This window comes from Nicotiana attenuata, chromosome 6, assembly GCF_001879085.1.
Source record: "Nicotiana attenuata strain UT chromosome 6, NIATTr2, whole genome shotgun sequence".
In the NCBI taxonomy this organism is placed as follows: Eukaryota; Viridiplantae; Streptophyta; class Magnoliopsida; order Solanales; family Solanaceae; genus Nicotiana; species Nicotiana attenuata.
In genome coordinates, this window is record NC_031994.1 from 68,641,316 (window position 1) to 68,662,145 (window position 20,830).

Below are 20,830 nucleotides of genomic sequence, written 5' to 3' on the forward strand. Positions count from 1 at the left end.
TACTCATAACACATATAATATATATATATATATATATATATATATATATATATATATATATATATATACAAGATAAGTAAAACAGAAATACAAGATAAAAGCAATAAAAATGACACCACTTGCAACAAAACGACTCAGTAGTCTAGTGGTTGATAGCTTCAAGATTGATGTAAGAGGTCTTGGGTTCGAAGTCCCTTGGCTCCACAAAAATAATTTTTGACTGTTATGGGCCTCTTACTAGAAATAGTGACACCGCTTATGAAAAATTCTGCCTACGCCACTGGTGAGGGGAGTAGTGTATTGTAAATCAGATCTAGCAAGGCTTTGCTTGCAATGTGATGAAAATGTGCACTCAGCAAATTCTTTATCGCGAAGGCATCCTCGTTCTCTCATTTGTGACAAATGCAGTTCACAACCAGCAATTGTTAGATGCATGGATGAGGAAATGTGCTTGTGTGAAGGCTGTGTCAGGACAGGGCATCGACTCAAACAGTTGAATCCTTATAATGGAAGTCTATCTCCCCATATCTTCGGCAGAAGCTACAGTACTGCAGTTGTATGCACTTCACTAATTCAAGTCGTCAATTTTGCTCTACGGCCTACAGGAATTACTTTTATTTCTCTCTTTAATCTTTTTAATCCAACTATAAGGGAAAACCAACAATTTTTGTTTGCAGTTCAATAATATTTTATTGTAACCCATAAGAAATGGCACTATCAGCGATAAGAAAACAGGAATAGGAACTATGTTCATATAGAATCTCAATCTCAAAAGGAGTATATGACTGCATTTTTCAGTTTCTTGCTTTTATCTAAGTTTTTGCTCAGTACTTCAACCACCATATTCATATGGAAAAGTCATGAAAAAGCAACGGAATGTTGCTTGCGAATTAGCAATCTCACATAGAATGGTTACTCAAAATGAGGAGGAGAAAATAAGTGAATTGGAAGAAAAGAGAAAAACAAAGCAACAAATTAGAGATAATATAAATTAGGAAATCACAGTGAATTTGGGGGAATTCACTAAGTTGTTCAACTTTCATTCAATATGTCTTTTGTATATTTTGTATCTGATTTATACATAATAAAAACAAATTTTATTCAACTAATTATATATTATACAATTTATCTACAACTTATTACAACTTTCACACATTATTTCTACCCAGTTAAATACAACTACAATAACATACAACTTAAATACAAATTTCACACAAAACTTATACAATATGTCTTTTTTATATTTTGTATCTGATTTATACATAGTAAAAACAAATTTCATACAACTAATTATATATTATACATCTTATATATAATTTTCATACATTATTTCTACTCAGTTATATACAACTACAATATCATACAACTTAAATATAATTTTAATACAATGTTGTTCAACTTTCATGCAATAGTTAAATAAATAAAAGAAAAATATATAAACAACAAAAAATAATTTTTCTATAATTTTTCTACAATTTCATAAATATAATGTATATTTGAGATATACATTATAATCTTCACTTCTTCTTCTTCTTCGAGTTTCAATCTGAAATTCAGCCAAAATCAAGTCTAATCTTCACCAAAATCCCACAAAATTGAGATACAAACTCTAAACATATTCCCAATTGTTTGCAACAACACCCAATCCAAACAAATAATGATTTTTGAAAACCCAAATTCGAATTCAAAGCTTCAAAGCTTTTTAATGGCTGTCAATGGTGGAATTGCTGCTCTCTTATCCTTTGCTTTACATTATTGAAATTAGGGATTGAGAGATAGAGAGAGACGTAGAGAGAATTCCCAACTCTTTGCAACAACATCCAATTCAAACAAATAATGTTTTTTGAAAACCCAAATTCGAATTCAAAGCTTCAAAGCTTTTTAATGGTTGTCAATGGTGGAATCGTGGATGGGTGCAAGATACGTGGGGGAGGGGGAGGGGATGTGGAGAGAGAAACGTGGGGGAGTTGAAGATATGTTAGAGTAATTTTAGGACACTAGTTATTATCATTAATTTCCTTAAAATGTACAAAAATGGTAATTGGGTATATAAAATGTAGTTACTAGTTATAGTAAAACTTGAATAGGGAGGGTAATATAGTTTCATATAGTGTATAGGAATGTAAAAATCTCTTTTGCAAATGAGCTCTTTTGGGCTAGCCCAAGTTAACCCATCAAAAATCATCAACCCAAATAGATCCATAATGATGCCCAACTTTGACCCATAGAAATGCTCAATCCTAAAGTTCTACCTTGACCCATGTTCTAGAAATATGTTTAATTTTCCCTTGTTTGGTTGATATCCTCGTAAAGAAAGTACTCATTTTATTGAAATGAAAGAAAATACTTTTTCTACAACATGAAAGAATTGAAATAAAAGAAAATAATTTTTCTATAATATGAAAAGAAAGTACCCATTTTGTGGGAAAAAATGTATTTTCTACATCATGAAAAGAAATTATTCTTTCTGTTGAAATAAAAGAAAATATTTTTCTACAACATGAAAAGAAAGTACTTATTTTGTGAAAAAAAAATATATATATTTTCTACATCAAAGGGTACTTATTTTATTGAAATGAAATAACTTTATACTTCATAAAAAGAAAATGTTGAAATGAAAAAGAAAATACTTTATCTACAACATTAAAAGAAAGTATTCTAAATAATATTTCTATTTAGGTTGGGGTTAGGGAGTTGAGGGTTGGGGAGAGGGTTGGGTTGGGGTGGTGGGAGGTGGGTTGGGGTCGGTGGAAAGGTCTAATTTTCTTACTTTTTTATTATCTGATCTTCGTTAGTGTTATAAGATGAAGAACTATCAAACTCATTACTTTTAGAAATGGATTTCAGTGGGAGATTGATGATGGGTATTAGTCTCTAAATCCATTGTGGAAAGAAATCATTTGGCATGAATTGTTATTAATTCCAAAACATAAGTTAATTTTTATACATGCTTGTTTTACAGGTTGAGAATATTGCAACGATTTGGGTCAATTTCGGTTATAACTCATTGCTTAGACCATCTTGACCTAGCCAATCTTAACCCAAGTGAAATTTGGCCAAGGTTGGACAATGACCCATTTAATGATGCAGCCATCTTGACCAGCCCAAATAAAGCCCAAACAGCCTACTTGCCTCACCTAGCTTCAGCTTCACCTAGCTTTGAAACAATCAACATGCGTTAGGAATAAGAAAATTCGATCTTAGTATGTATTTTGGTATGAATGGAAAATATTTTTCAAAAAATATTTTCAGAAGCAACTTTGTCCCACTATCCAACTCTGAAGGTTTTGAGACAGACACTGAAGTCTAAAGCTTTTAGGTTGAGCAGGACTAAAATAGAATATTTGAAGTGCAAGTTCAGTGATGTGACTGATGAGGCAGATGTAAAAGTGAGGCTTGACACACAAGTCGTCCCCAAGAGAGGAAGTTTCAAGCTAGTATCTTGGATCTATCTGTCACGACCCAAAATCCACTACGGGTCGTGATGGCGCCGGACACTACTATCAGGCAAGCCAACTGAATTATCAATTAAATTCTCTTTTAACACCTTTGAAATCTAGGATTCTTCCTTCCATTTTTCATAATTAAAAACAATTTCTACTTCAATTCAAATTAAGTAATAACTATTAGTACACATCTCTGAAAAACCATCCCAGAACCCGGTGTCACAAGTGCATGAGCATCTACTGATAAGGAAAATAAAAAACAATATCCGTCCGAAATACAGTGGACAGAAAATAAATACAATAAGCTGAAAGGAACTATACTAGCAGTGGGTCGCCTCAATTAATGCAGCTCACCTAGTCCCAGAATCATCCGCGCTGCTACGCCCAATAGGCCAGTGGAGTTACTTATACCTGTGCAACAAAAATGCACAGAAGTGTAGTATGAGTACGTAATCAACGTGTACTCAGCAAGTATCCCGTCTAATCTCGAAGAAGTAGAGACGAGATGGTGAACTTTGACACTTACTAGTGGTCAATTAACAATATCCTAGAAATGCGAGGAAAATCATGGATTTATATAGTGGTTCTAATTCACGAAGCAAGAAAACAGGTAAACGCCTCCAACGAATAATCAAGGGCTTTCAAGGTTTATTCTTTATTATCTTAACAATTTATCTCAAGCCATGAAGGGCCAATTTCACATTTAAAATTCTCAAGCGACAAATAACATGCGCAAATCACACCGAGGCGACGGCCCGATCCAACAGGAATGTAAACTGTGCATTGCCGAGGGTCGAACGGTCCGAACCATAGATGCATCTATTTAATCTGCCGAGGCGTTCGGCCAGTTCCATAAATAAACACATACCCTGCTCGCGAATCATGCATGCGACGCAGGTACACACAGAGATACATGCTCAATCAGGCAATTAGGAACTTATCGGGGATATTTATCCAATTAAAACAATTTCTCTTTTTAACAATTCAGGAAAGTGATGTTTAATCTCCTTTTAAATTCATTTACTAATCCAAGGTGATTTAAGCAACTCAAACTATCAATGGGTTCATAAATAATCCAAGTATAACATGCTTATGGGTCCTAACTACCCGGACAATAGCATAATAGTGGCTACGCACGGACTCTCGTCACCTCGTGCGTACGTAGCCCCCACAAATAGGAGCATATAATCGATTATTACACCTATGGGGACATTTCCCTCATAAAAGGTTAGAAAGGAGACTCACCTCGCTCCGAAGACCCATGACCGGCATCTACATTCTTCTGAAGGCTTGAACCGATGCACAATGCTCCAAAACTAGCCAATGGTTATACAAATCCATTAATATATGCTACGGTACTCATTATAATCCAATTTACAACAATTCCTCCCGATTGGAAAGTTGACAAAAATGCCCTCGGGCCCACGTGCCCGGAATCCTAAATTTTCTAAAGATAAAGTTTACCCATGACCTTAGGAACTCAAATATATTATTTTAACTAAATTCCATCCCCGAAATCATGGTTAAATTCCAAGAATAATCATTTTCTAGGTCTTCCCTCAAACCCCAAGTTTTCTACAATTTTCATGCTCAAATCCATACATAATTGATGTATTTAACTCAAAATAGGTGGGGATAACTTACCTTGCCATTGATGATAAAAATCCTCTCTAAAAATCCTCCAAGAATCGCCCCAAGCCAAGAAAAATATGATGAGAAATGGCCAAAATCGGATTTTAAAACAACCTTCTGACCCAGCTCTTTCCGCATCTGCAGCTCCCAGACCGCTTCTGCGGTCCCGCAGGTGCAGCCCCAATACCGCATCTGCGGTCCTCACCAACCCCCCCCCCCCCTTTTCCGCTTCTGCGCTCCATCCTCCGCAGGTGCGGTCCCGCATCTGCGGCAAAATGACCGCATCTGCGGTCCCAGCTCCCATCACCTCCAGCCGCTTCTGTGGTCCAACCCTCGCTTCTGTGGGGCCGCTTCTGCGGTCCCATTTCCGCAGAAGCGAAAATACCAGCAACCAGCACACCTCAGCTTTCCCAAAAATCCATTTTCGATCCGTTAACCACCTGGAATCCACCTGAGGACCCCGGGACCCCAACCAAACATACCAACCAAACCCAAAACACATTACGGGCTTGTTCGAGGCCTCAAATCGCATCAAACAACGCTAAAATCATGAGTCGACCTCCAATCCAAACTTAATAATCTTCAAAATTTTAAACTTCTATTCCCGATATTTAAACCTATCAAATCACGTCCGATTGATCTCAAATTTTGCGCGTAAGTCATATTTGACATTACCTACTCCAACTTTCAGAATCGGATTCCGACCCCGATATCAAAATGTCCACCTCTGGTCAAACTTCTCAAAAACTTCAAATTTCTATCTTTAGCCAAATGGCTCCAAAATGACCTGACCTCTGAATTCACTCCTGATCGCGCCCCCAACTCCAGAATCACCATACGGAGCTATTCATAGTCTCGGAATCCCAAAGGGACATCGATAACGCTGAAATACACTTCGAGCCAAACTCATGAAATTTCTTCTAAAATGCTAACTTCCACAATGGGCGCCAAAATGCTCCCGGGTTATCCAAAACCCAAACCAGGCATACGCCCAAGTCCGAAATCATCATACGAACCTGCTGAAACCTTCGGATCTTGATTCCGAGGTAGTTTACTCAAAACTCCAATCCTAGTTCATTCTTTCAACTTTAAGCTTCTGAAATAAAAATTCTCTTTCCAAATCAACTGTGAACTTCCCGGAACTTAATCCCGACCACGCGTACGAGCCATAACACCTGAAATGAAGTTGTTCATGGCATCCGACTGCTGAACGGAGCGCTAGGACTCAAAATGACCGGTCCGGTCGTTACATTCTCTCCCACTTAAACATACGTTCGTCCTCGAACATGCTGAGAACTGCACTGGAGTGGCCTGAAATCGCTATTTAACTTCACATGCACCTTCCCGTGCTACCACAACTCCGCTGAGCATATTAGCCCGATCAATTTTGAAGATACTCTCTTTTATTCAAGCAGATACGCCTTAAAGCCCATCTCCAACATCCGGAGTTCTATGCCCGGCCTGTTCCACCATAAGATCACCATATAATTCACCACACGCTGTATTCAAACACAGCTGCATAACCGGGCCGAATTCATACCTAGCATCACTTTACTCTCCGGATCACAATAGCCTTTTTTTGATCAACTTTGTCTAAATCCTACTAATCTGATGCTTCAATTGCACCCCATGACATACACAAGTCTTACTCTAACCTTTACAATACTGCCACGACGGAAGAGATGTGCAGAAATTCATAATCAACTGTCGAGTCAACAATTCATTAGGCCTGTACTTCTGACAAAAACTTCACCTCATTCTGAACCCAATAATGGCCTTATTTCCATAACATACTTCATGTAGCTGGATTGCATAGAATCCTAGATCAAGGGATCTCGTCTCATCCGATACAACTGCTCAGGCAATAAGCCACCCTAGACACTATTAAAGTCTCATATGATGCTACCATGCACCAATAGGCCACCAATTCGAACGCGATACAAAAGGAAAATGAACTCTGGGAGGAATTACCTAACTCCCGCACTAATACGGACTTTCCTTAGAAAATAGGAAGCAGGACATACAGAAATAGCCTATAGACGACTACACTCAACATTACACTGTTGCGGCGCGCAACCCGATCCGAATAACATAGATCTCGCATAAGGAGATTGCACATCGAGCTAAATTGCTCATTACAATAAGACAACAAATTTGGGTCACAAGCACGCTAGGTGCATAAAATCATTCCTGATGGGACATATAGCGGTATAAGCTACAAAACTCAAGCACAACTAAGGCACGATATACAAATCTGAATCCCAAGAGCCATCTTGCTCACAATAAATCATTTCTACACTGATCCTCAACACATAAGCAATTTCTCAAGCCGTCTCGCAACTCTCACGGCGCAATACATCACTACATGGAATATCTGACAACGAAATAATACCCTGACTACTCCATAAGGAGTGCATTACAGAAATGAACACAACTGGCCTGACATAAAGCCCAAATTCACATGTAAATCCATCCACCGACCTCAAGTCGATCCTGATCATATCAAACTAAGCCAATAACCTTTCAAAGGTCCATACTAATTCCCCTCTTCTCATAACCCACAAGGACAACCATCATAACCGGAGCGAACCTCCACAGTCCATAACCTAATAAACCGAGTGTCGCCCAGGCATAAATTCTCAAATTAATGATATCATCACAATTCTTCATACTTGGTACTACATGCCACATTTATGCAATCTTCCTGCAGGACACACTCCCACAACCTACCATAACAATTAACTGGGCCTTACCTCCAACCCACCGACCGTACTAATGCTGAAAAGCGATCAAGAATCATTAACCAGGATACAAGCCCTCTTTACAAAACACCAATCTCAAGTGACGCTGAGGACAATGCCAACTTACTTTAAACACCGAAACTCCTTTCCTGCTCATCCGAGCTTGTGACATTTTTGTCCACACCGGACTGCAACTTTAATTCTCATTTCAAATTCCATACTACTCGCTACACCTGACACACCAACGTACAGCAGGACACGACTCTTCATCATAATTCCTGAATTGCTAATATATTAATATTTCATCATACCAAAGTTTTTCACCAAACTCACTTTGGGAGAACCATAGCAACACACAGGTGAATACTCATAACCGTAGAATATGCAAACATCTAAGTAGTGGTCTAAGCCACTATAGCCCTTCCGAAATCTGCTTCCACATAACAAGCCATAACGGCAGAATGCTTCAGAATAATATCAATTACGGCGGCTAACAAGCCTTATACGCACCGCTACAAATCACTTGCATAACTTAATCACGCTGAAAGAGCTAACCTTTACCGCCGATATGCCAACTAAATCATGGCTAACCAATCTATCTTCTTCCAATTTTGTCCTTGATTGCCTTAGAAATAATACCAACTCCATTCAACACATAGCATACCCCATCTGCACTTATTCTGAGTGACCTCGAATCACGAGACTATGCCGTCTCAAATCCCACGAATTATTCCGTACCTCCCAAATGCCATACTGCAAGCCAAAACATCACAGAACATTCTGCGCCTCTTCTCATAGGCTGCTAACAAGCTTGATTCTTACCAGTAATTATACGCTCGAAATCGTTAAGTATAACACTTTACCTCCTTGAATCAACTAGGACCATTGCTGGGAGCCACCCGCTCTGACTTGGCCCCGAATATAATTAACTCCCTGAATCTTCCATCACATGAATACCCCTTTGGCGAAGAACCCGCCGAATCATTTTCCCAAGTCTGAGCATGGTCTAATAAGGCCAACGATAGCCCACCTTTAATAATTCCTTTGCTCAGATTACCACTTATGGTATTTCCCCATAGCTGAAGCAGCTCATCAATTTGCAAGTAACCAGAAACCTCGCAAGCAGTTAATTCTGCAACCCCATTATAGAGGTGGGACTCTCCCACTTGGCTTGAAGCCATTATTTCACAACTCTGGAATTCACCAAGATTCCCCAGCTTCCATCGTCATAACCTTGCGCGATCAACCGCATAAATTCTCGGATTCTCTCCACAAAACCCCATCTGTATACTCTGATTCGCCCACTACATTCGCACGACCGATCTCTTTGCTACATAACCGATAAAATTCTTCGCAGAAGTCTCGCCAACCACGCGACTGCTAACCTCCTCGCTTGGGTAATCCACATATAGAAGACTCTCCCAGGCATCTTCCAACTTTGCTGCACAGGGTACAATCACTATGACATCAAGGACCCTTCCTGAGTCTGGGCTCACTCTCCAGCTGCATAGGTCCATTTACCCCTCATGGACATCATTTAAAGGTGCGACAACGTCCTTGCAGTTCAAATTTATGTTGCATCCTTCTTCATTTAAGCGGCTCCTTTCCGTTGTATAAATTCTCCTGCCGCGCTAGAGCCCTTGCTTCAAATTAGATCAGTAGACCCCCTTATAGCCAAGCACCAGTATTCTCAAATCGCTCCAAATTCTCCCTAAGGCGCGTAGTCTTCCTACCACCAAGCCCTATACAGCTCCGCCACTCTCCCACTTTGGGCAAACTCACTCCTTTAATCAACTGCTCGACCTACGCTTCTTATACCTGGCCTTTTAGAAGTTTAAAACTCCGCCTGACACTTCCCATATGTCATTCTCATCTTTCGATGCTCATTCGATGTCTTAATAAAATTTATCTTCATAGTACTTTAATCCATAATTTGCTACTTACTCCAAACTTTTCTGAAGGTCATCTTTCTCGAACCGCCACATTTGAAATACTGATTCAATCCAAAACCACTGCACCCTGCGATATCTCATAGTTGCATCTCTGATACTATTTCCCGATGTCCTGCCCCAAAGGCGGATTGTAGAAAATCATAACATCGACAAACGTAATACGTCCAACTAGGACAATAGTACCCCATCATAGGAGAAAACTCCACCACGCTTGCAATTACCAAGTCTCATTACTCCCATCAATCCATATCTGACCATCCGTAGTTCGATTGACTCTCCCTCCCGGGAATAAAACACTGAATCTCTTGATTATGTACCGAGTAAACCTCCCTTCAAGTCATTCACGCCCTGACACGTGGGCAAACATCCTACCATCACAACAATACTGCAGAATAATCGCTCATAAGCATCGTGGCAACTTGTGCCTAGCCTCAAGGATCTTGGAAGTTCTGTTACTGAGCTGAACACTAGAATATCCTTCTATAAGGCGACTATAATAGTCCAATCAACTATACCGGGAAAATCATCCCGCACCACATTTGTAGTGCCATTACAGTCCTTTAATCTTCGATTTATAACAAGCGCTCGCGTAAGATTGAGTAGGAAGAAGTCAGAGGCATAAGCCTCAAAGGAATTGAACCGCACGATAAGGAAATCAAGAAGGGAAGTACTCCTAACAGCCTTGTAGCCTCCCGAGGATAAGTACAGACGTCTCCGTACCGATCCACGAGACTCTACAAGACTTGCTCATGACTCGTGAGACCGATGGGAACCTAGTGCTCTGATACCATGTTGTCACGACCCAAAATCCACTACGGGTCGTGATGGCGCCGGACACTACTGTCAGGCAAGCCAACTGAATTATCAATTAAATTCTCTTTTAACACCTTTGAAATCTAGGATTCTTCCTTCCATTTTTCATAATTAAAAACAATTTCTACTTCAATTCAAATTAAGTAATAACTATTAGTACACTTCTCTGAAAAACCATCCCAGAACCCGGTGTCACAAGTGCATGAGCATCTACTGACAAGGAAAATAAAATACAATATCCGTCCGAAATACAGTGGACAGGAAATAAATACAATAAGCTGAAAGGAACTATACTAGTTGCGGGTCGCCTCAATTAATGCAACTCACCTAGTCCCAAAATCATCCGTGCTGCTACGCGCAGTAGGCCACTGGAGTTACTTATACCTGTGCAACAAAAATGCACAAAAGTGTAGTATGAGTACGTAATCAACGTGTACTGAGCAAGTATCCCGTCTAATCTCGAAGAAGTAGAGACGAGATGGTCAACTTTGACGCTTACTGGTGGTCAATTAACAATATCCTAGAAATGCGAGGAAAATCATGGATTTATATAGTGGTTCTAATTCACGAAGCCAGAAAACAGGTAAACGCCTTCAACGAATAATCAAGGGCTTTCAAGGTTTATTTTTTATTATCTTAACAATTTATCTCAAGCCACGAAGGGCCAATTTCACATTTAAAATTCTCAAGCGACAAATAACATGCGCAAATCACACCGAGGCGACGGCCTGATCCAATAGGAATGTAAAATGTGCACTGCCGAGGGTCGAATGGCCCGAACCATAGATGCATCTATTTAATCTGCCGAAGTGTTCGGCCCGTTTCATAAATAAACACATACCCCGCTCGCGAATCATGCATGTGACGCAGGTACACATAGAGATACATGCTCAATCAGGCAAGTAGGAACTTATCGGGGATATTTATCCAATTAAAACAATTTCTCTTTTTAATAATTCAGGAAAGTGATGTTTAATCTCCTTTTAAATTCATTTACTAATCCAAGGTGATTTAAGCAACTCAAGTTATCAATGGGCTCATAAATAATCCAAGTATAACATGCTTATGGGTCCTAACTACCCGGACAATAGCATAATAGTGGCTACGCACGGACTCTCGTCACCTCGTGCGTACGTAGCCCCCACAAATAGGAGCATATAATCGATTATTACACCTATCGGGACATTTCCCTCTTACAAGGTTAGAAAGGAGACTCACCTCGCTCCGAAGACCCATGACCGGCATTCTACATTCTTCCAAAGGCTTGAACCGACGCTCAATGCTCCAAAACTAGCCAATGGTTATACAAATCCATTAATATATGCTACGGTACTCATTATAATCCAATTTACAACAATTCCTCCCGATTGGAAAGTTGACAAAAATGCCCTCGGGCTCACGTGCCCAGAATCCTAAATTTTTCGAAGATAAAGTTTACCCATGACCTTAGGAACTCAAATATATAATTTTCACTAAATTCCATCCCCGAAATCATGGTTAAATTCCAAGAATAATCATTTTCTATGTCTTCCCTCAAACCCCAAGTTTTCTACAATTTTCATGCTCAAATCCATACATAATTGATGTATTTAACTCAAAATAGGTGGGGATAACTTACCTTGCCATTGATGATGAAAATCCTCTCTAAAAATCCTCCAAGAATCGCCCCAAGCCAAGAAAAATATGATGAGAAATGGCCAAAATCGCATTTTAAAACAACCTTCTGACCTAGCTCTTTCCGCATCTGCGATCCCGCAGGTGCGGCCCCAATACCGCATCTGCGGTCCTCACCAAGCCTCCCCCTTTCCGCTTCTGCGCTCCATCCTCCGCAGGTGCAGTCCCGCATCTGCGGCAAAATGACCGCATCTGCGGTCCCAGCTCCCATCACCTCCAGCCGCTTCTGCGGTCCATCCCTCGCTTTTGTGGGGCCGCTTCTGCGGTCCTATTTCCGCAGAAGCAGAAATACCAGCAACCAGCAAACCTCACTTTCCCAAAAATCCATTTTCGATCCGTTAACCACCCGGAATCCACCCGAGGCCCCCGGGACCCCAACCAAACATACCAACCAATCCCAAAACACATTACGGACTTGTTCGAGGACTCAAATCGCATCAAACAACGCTAAAATCATGAGTCGACCTCCAATCCAAACTTAATGAACTTCAAAATTTCAAACTTCTATTCCCGATGTTTAAACCTATCAAATCACGTCCGATTGACCTCAAATTTTGCGCACAAGTCATCTTTGAAATTACGGACCTACTCCAACTTTCGGAATCAGATTCCGACCCCGATATCAAAAAGTCCACCTCCTGTCAAACTTCTCAAAACCTTCAAATTTCTATCTTTAGCCAAATGGCTCCAAAATGACCTACGGACCTCCGAATTCACTCCCGATCGCGCCCCAACTCCCGAATCACCATACGGAGCTATTCACAGTCTCGGAATCCCAAACGGACAACGATAACGCTGAAATGCACTTCGAGCCAAACTTATGAAATTTTTTTTAAAATGCTAACTTCCACAATGGGCGCAAAAATACTCCTGGGTTATCCAAAACCCGAACCGGGCATACGCGCAAGTCTGAAATCATCATACGAAGCTGCTGAAACCTTCGTATCCTGATTTCGAGGTCGTTTACTCAAAACTCCAATCCTAGTTCATTCTTTCAACTTTAAGCTTTTGAAATAAAAATTCTCTTTCCAAATCAACTCTGAACTTCCCAGAACTTAATTCTGACCACGCGTACGAGTCATAACAACTGAAATGAAGTTGTTCATAGCCTCCAACTGCTTAACAGAGCGCTAGGACTCAAAACGACCGGTCGGGTCGTTACACTATCATTCAAGGTAATGGGGAGATTGACGAGGATCTCACATATTGTCGTAGTAGTAGTAGCTAGTAGTAGGCTGGATTTAGGGGGACGGATCCGAACCCCTTTCGTCAAAAAATTAGACTTCATATATAAGACAAAATATGTTTTTCACCTCTATATATTATGTTTTGAATCCCCTTAACTTAACCCTAAAGCATAGCTTAGTGGTCAAAGGGTTCAAATTTTTTTATGAGGTCACTAGTTCAATTCCCACTAGCCAAAATTTTTATTTTTTTTTACTTTTTCCTTTTTTGAACTCCTTTAGCAAAAATATTGCCTCTGCCACTGCTAGTAGTAGCAATCTCGTATTTCTTTGTCTTAGATTTCTATAATTACCTGCTATTTCTTTTGCTTCGGTTCCTATTATCTTATTGTTGTTACTGCTTCTCTTTCAATGGGTTCTTTACTATTGCATTTCCTTTTCACTATTGCCGATTTTTTTTTGCTTTCCTTGAGCAGAAAGTCTATCGAAAACGGCCTCTTTATCTCTACGAGATAGGGGTAATGTTTACATACATACTACATTCACCAAACCCCACTTGTTGGATTATACCGGATTGTTGTTGTTATGTTTGTACTAGGGATTTTTGTTGTTGTTGTACTATCGGAGAAAAACACAAGCATCCAACACTTTGTGAGAGTTAGAAATTATTTCAAATGGACTGTCAGAGAAAGTCATTTTTCTCCTTTTAATGAAAATTATTTTTCAAAGAAATTATTTCTAGTGTTTGTTTGCCAGGAAATGACCAATTTTCTGGGAAATATTTTCTTTCATACCAGATAAAAGAATTTATGCTTGGAATCCACGTTTATATTGAGGAGGTTGACATTTTAGAAGAAAAATTGGAGGAAAGTAAATGTCAGAGTCTGATCTTTGATTAAGGAAAATTTGTATGACTACGTTAATTGACTCCAAAGAAGAAAATTCCCCTTCCATCTGAGACCGTCAAAGAATTCTCAGATTTGTTGCTTGGCATTGTTAACAAGGTAAGGTTGCTTGGCACTAAATTTAAAGATTAAAGAATTGTTGAAAAAATTCTTGTTACGGTACCTGAAAAATATGAAGTATCCATAACTACCTTGGAAAATACAAAGGATCTATCCAAGATTACCTTGGCAGAATTGATAAATACATTGCAGGCACAAGAGCAAATGAGGCTTATGAGGCAAGATGGTATGGTTGAAGGAGCCTTGGCAGCCAACCATAGAACTCAAATCAAGGGTAATAATGCAAAGAAAAATTACCCGCCTTGTCAGCACTGTGGCAAAAAAGGTCATCCATCGTTCAAATGCTGGAAGAGGCCAGATGCAAAGTGCAAAATTTGTAACCAACTTGGTCGTGAAGCTGTAATTTGCAAAGGCAAATATCAAAAGCAAGAAGGAGATGCCCGAGTCGCCAATGAAGAAGAAGAAGATCACTTGTTTGTGGCAACTATTCTTTCGACCAAAAAATCTTATTTGTTGATTGACAGTGGTTGTACAAACCATACAAACCACATGACATATGACCGAAATCTTTTCAAAAAGTTTACATCTATAGGAAATAAGAAAGTCAGAATTGGAAATGGTGATTATATTCTTGCTAAAGGAAAAGGAATTGTTGCAATCCCAACAAATTCAGGTACTAAGAAAATTTCAGATGTTCTTTATGTTCCTGATATTGATCAAAATTTATTAAGTGTTGGACAATAAATGAAAAAAAGGATTTAAAGTATCCTTTGAAGATAAATATTATTTCATTTATGATGCAACTGGACTTGAGATTTTAAGGGTTAAAATGAGATGTAAAAACTTCTCATTTGATCCAACCGAAGATGAAGAATGGAGCCAAAAGAATCTACAAAGTGCAGATAATCCTCCAATTGAGGACATATGTGAAAATGAGGCAAAGAAGTTGTCAATATTTCAGAAAAACAAAATTTGGAAGAAAGTTGACAAGCCTCAAGGGAAAATGCAAATGTGGAAGAAAGTTGACAAGCCTCAAGGAAAAATGCAAATGAAGCCAAAAAAAGAGCCAACTTATTTTGACAATCATGAGATGCAGCAAAATAGAAAATTGAACTCAATTTACTGTAAGTCCAAAGATCAGTTGGCAGATTTACGTACAAAGTCGCTTCCAGTTAAAGGTTTATAAGGCATTAATTCAGAATTTGCAGCTTCAAAAGCAAGGAGGACTGTTAGAAATATGTTTTAGAAGCTAAAAATAGTAAAATTATTTTACAGTTTCAGCTTAGAGTTATTTACTACAGTAATTTAGTTTGAATTTGAAATAATTTTGAACTAATCTTTAGGAGTGAACTAGTCTCTAGGAGTTAGTTATTTTCAGTAGATTTTGTGCTGATTTTTAGGTCTTTTAGGTTAGTATTTCTCTTATAAATTGTGGTCCAAAATGCAGTAAAACAACATAGAATTTTCAGCTTCAATTCCTTTTACATCTATTCCAGTATACTCTTTTTATTTTCATGTCATCTTCCTCAGTTATTTCCCTTGTTTCTTTTATCAAGAACCAACAGATGGACAAAATAAAGTTAAGACATAGTCTTAATTTTGACTGTAATAAGCCAGTCAATAAGCCACGTGGCCTCATCTCAGCTGTTCAAAAATTACATTGATGGATTAAATCTGGTTCGTTCAAAAAGCATTCATTGTCTGGAAGATTCTCACATGCACACAATATGTCATTTGAAGAAGGAATAATGAGTTAGTTATTTTGTTAGATCTAGACTAGTAATATTAGGACAAGTGTACAAATTTGATAGGCCATTCTTTTATTTTTTGTTTTCTTTTCTAGGAATACATGTGTATAAATAGAGTGTCCCTTGTACAGATGATTCTATTCAGAAATATAGAAAAATTTCTCAATTTACATTCTCAATTTTCAATATGGTATTAGAGCAGTAGCTCTTCTTCCTCGTCTTCTTCTTTTCTTTTCTTCAGATTTTCTGATTTTCTGCTTCAATCATGGCTCCTGCCTCAGACGTCACTGAAACTCCACTTACACACACCTCTTCTTCAACAACATCAGGCAATGGAAACACCATTGATTCCACTCACCCTTATTTCCTTCATGCTTCTGATGCACCAGGTATGATACTGGTGAACACACCATTTGATGGTCGTGACTATGCTGGTTGGAGCAGATCGATCCTGATCTCACTGTCAGCTAAGAACAAATTGGGCTTCATTGATGGTTCTTGCCCTATGCCATCTTCTACAAACCCTACTCATCCAACCTGGAGCAGATGCAACCACATGATGACCTCTTGGTTGTTGAATTCCCTCACCAATGTCATTGCTGACAGTGTTCTGTACTCAAAAACTGCTAAGGACCTTTGGTTAGATCTAGAGCACAGGATTGGGCAACCTAATAATCCAAGCTATACCACCTGCAAAAGGAACTTGCTGATTTAGTACAAGGGACAGCTGATATTGCTACTTATTTCACTAGAATGAAACGACGATGGGATGAATTGGACACTCTCAACTCTGATATGCAGTGCTCATGCAATTGTGATTGTGGTGCAAAGAAGAAAATGCAGCAATTTAAGGAACATGAGAGGCTTATTCAGTTCCTCATGGGCTTGAATGAAACATATGGATTGGCTTGGAGAAACATACTCATGGTTAAACCTCTACCTTCAGTTAATCAAGCTTACTCACTTCTCATGTAAGATGAGAATCAAAGGGAAATTCATGTCAATTCCCAATTTCCAATAGATGGTGCTTCTTTCATGGTGAAAATCAAGGACCTCAGAGTTATCAGAACCCCGCACCATCTCATTTCCCTCAACAGAAGAATGGACATACTCCTTATAAAGGAAATCTTGCACAAAAGGAAAGAAAAACACACAGATCTGCTCAAATTGTAAGATGACTAATCACACAATTGATAACTGTTACAGACTTGTGGGATTTCCTGCTGATTTCAAATTTACTAAAAACAAAAGGGTTCAAAATCCTCCAAAAGGAAATTCAGCCACTGTAGTAGAAGATACAGGGGAAATTCATAGCAACATGGCAGAAGGACTTCAATTTTCTCAGAAGCTCTTATCTGATCAATTCAGTCAATTAGTTAATCTCCTGAATCAACTACAAACAGGACAGGGAGCTTCTCAAGAGGTTAATGCAAATTCAGCTTCTGGAATATTGTTTACTAATTCTCCATCCTGTTATTCAATTTCCAATTCTAATATTTCCAACTCTTGGATTATAGATTCAGGGGCAACTGAGCATATGTGTTTAAATGCCAACACATTTTTATTCTTAGTACCACTACCTTTTCCTCTAATGGTGAAATTACCTAATTCTTCTAGGGTAAAGGTCACTCATGCTGGTAGTGTTTCTATCTTTCCAGGTCTAGTTCTGGAAATGTTCTGCATATTCCTAGTTTCAAGTACAACTTACTCTCAGTTTGTAGGCTTTGTCAAAGATTCAAATGTCTTTTAGTTTTCACTTCTTTTGGATGTATTTTGCAGGGCCCTCTCATGAAAAGCCCTCAAGTTTTTGGTGAAGCTAAGGAGGAACTTTACTTATTGGAGCCTAGTGTCACAGCACCTAGAACTTTGTCATCCAAAATTGCTAAATCTTTTTCTAATTCAGTTTCAGCTAATAGATTGTTGCCTGCATCATTTTCTAATTCAGTTTCAGCTTCTTTTCCTTTTCCTATTTTAACAAAATCAGAATCTGATGTAAAACTCTGGCATGTAAGATTGGGGCATTTGCCTTTTAATGCAATGAGATATATCAGTTCCATTTCATTTGCCTCTGATTCCGTGTGTCATTGTGATGTTTGTCCATTAGCAAGACAGTGTAGATTACCATTTTCACTCAGTCATATCAAAACTAAGCAACCTTTTGAATTAATACACATTGACACATGGGGTCCTTATAAGACTCCTACTCACAATGGATACATGTATTTTCTCACTATTGTTGGTGATTTCAGTAGAGCAACTTGGACTTATCTACTGAGCACAAAGGGTAGTGCATTTTCAGTTCTAAAATATTTTTTGAGCAATGTGGAAAGACAATTTAACACTAAGGTCAAGGTTATCAGGTCAAATAATGCTTTGGAATTGGGAAGCAGCACTGCAGCTTCTTTGTTCTTATTATCACAAGGTATTTTGCATCAGACTTCATGTGTGGGAACTCTTCAGCAAAATGACATTGTGTAAAGGAAACATCGACATTTGTTAGAAATTTCTAGAGCTATACTCTTTCAATCCAAGGTGCCTTTTTGTTATTGGGGAGAATGCATTCTAACAGCTACATTTCTCATCAACAGATTTCCATCAGGAGTGCTCAAAGGACACACTCCCTATCATTTGCTGTTTGGAAAGGCACCTTCCTGTTCTTTCTTAAGGAGTTTTGGTTGTCTTTGTTATGCCTCTACCTTATCACATAACAGAGGGAAGTTTGATCCTAGAACCACAACATGTGTATTCATGGGATATCCTAATGGTCAAAAAGGATATAAATTATTGAACCTCACCACCAGGAATTTGTTTGTCTCCAGGGATGTTCATTTCATTGAACATATCTTTCCCTTCTCCCATATGTCTCAAGATAATCCCTCTATATATCCTGGTTCTACTTTTCCTATACCTCTTTTCACCTCTGATGCTCCCTCACAACATCACTTCACTGTACCACAAGATTGCTCTACACCTGATTCTTCACCTAGTTCCTCTTCTCACCAGAATACTCCCCCTCCTATTTCTTCTACCTCACCTATCCCTCCTTCCCCTCCTGTTCCCCTTAGGAGATCTAGTAGAGATAATATAGGGACTCTACCTAATTATCTTAAGGATTATGTTTGCAACAACATATTTCTCACTGATGTAACCACTTCTTGTCTCACCTCTACTTGTTCCCCATCTCCCTTTGCTTTCTCTGCCCTCACTAGCTCTAATCAACACCTCCTCAAATCAGTATCTTCTATTACAGAACCCACCTCCTACTATTAGGCTTGTTCTAACCTAGGTTGGGTGCAAGCTATGAACTCAGAACTTAAGGCTTTAGAAGAGAATCTTACCTGGGATGCGGTCCTACTGCCTACTAGGAAAAAGGCATTGCCTTGTAAATGGGTTTATAAAGTCAAACAAAATACAGATGGCTCTATTGAAAGACTCAAGGCTCGATTGGTTATAAGAGGTGATGTTCAGAGAGAAGGTATTGATTACACAGAAACCTTCTCTCCAGTTGTCAAGATGACAACAATCAGATGTTTGCTTTCTATTGCTGTCAAGAAAGGTTGGTCTATATCTCAATTTGATGTAAGCAATGCCTTTTTACACGTGGAGTTGCAAAAAGAGGTTTATATGAGGTTTCCTGCTGGTTTACCTTCCCCAAGTCCCAACCATGTTTGTCGACTCAAGAGGTCTCTTTATGGTTTAAAACAAGCCTCCAGGCAATGGTATGTCAGGCTTGCCGGGGCACTCAGTTTCAAGGGATTTTCTGCTTCTCTTAATGACTATTCTCTGTTCTTTAAGAGAACAGGTAATCTCATCTCTATTGTTGCAGTATATGTTGATGATATACTGCTTATAGGGGACAACATTGCTGAATTAACAGACCTCAAAGAATTCTTGCATTCTGAGTTCAAAATGAAGGATCTTGGGCTACTTCATTATTTTTTAGGAATAGAAATTTTGCGAGAACAAAATGGTATGATTATTACTCAAAGGAAATTTACCATTGATTTGCTCAACGAGTTTGACTGCTCCAATCTCCCTTCAGTTTCTTCACCACTGGATCCATCTTCCAAATTAGTTGCTAATTCTGGTCCTCCATTGATCGATGCTTCTCTTTATCGTCGATTAGTGGGTAAGCTCAACTATTTGACTCACACACGTCCGGATCTCTCTTTTGCCGTCCTCACTCTCAGCCAGTTCATGCAACGCCCTTGCATTGGTCATTTCACTGCTGCCTTGCGTGTTCTTCGTTACATTAGCTCCACCTCCGGCCAAGGACTGTTTCTCAATGCTCATCCCTCTTTGGACCTCTTGGCTTTCTGTGATGCCGATTGGGCTTCTTGCAGGGATAGTCGCCGGTTCGTTAGTGGTTTCTTTATCAGTTTAGGTGGCTCTCCTGTGTCTTGGAAATCCAAGAAACAAGCTTGTATCTCTCTATCTTCCGCAGAAGCGGAATATCGCTCCATGCGGCGTTTGGTTGCAGAACTCACTTGGTTAACTCGTTTGCTCACAGATCTCTCAGTTCCTTCTCCGATTCCGGTTCCCATTTTCTCCGATAGTCAAGCTGCCATCCATATCGCCCGGAATCCCGTGTTTCATGAAAGGACTAAACACGTCGAACTTGATTGCCACTTTGTGCGGCAACAATTTCTCTCCGGTCTCATCTCTCTTTCTTTTA

General features: G+C 39.1%; 2 protein-coding genes across 2 annotated transcripts; both read left to right on the forward strand.

Moving 5' to 3' along the window:
• On the forward strand, positions 16,421–16,870 carry LOC109227935. Its single transcript, XM_019393125.1, has one exon. The coding sequence runs from the start codon at positions 16,421–16,423 to the stop codon at positions 16,868–16,870; it is 450 nt and encodes a 149-aa protein (XP_019248670.1).
• LOC109227936 lies at positions 16,909–19,425 on the forward strand. The gene is made up of 5 exons (XM_019393126.1): positions 16,909–17,126; positions 17,362–17,694; positions 17,814–17,868; positions 17,935–18,629; positions 18,744–19,425. Exons 1-5 carry the CDS (start codon positions 16,909–16,911, stop codon positions 19,423–19,425), a joined length of 1,983 nt encoding a protein of 660 aa, XP_019248671.1.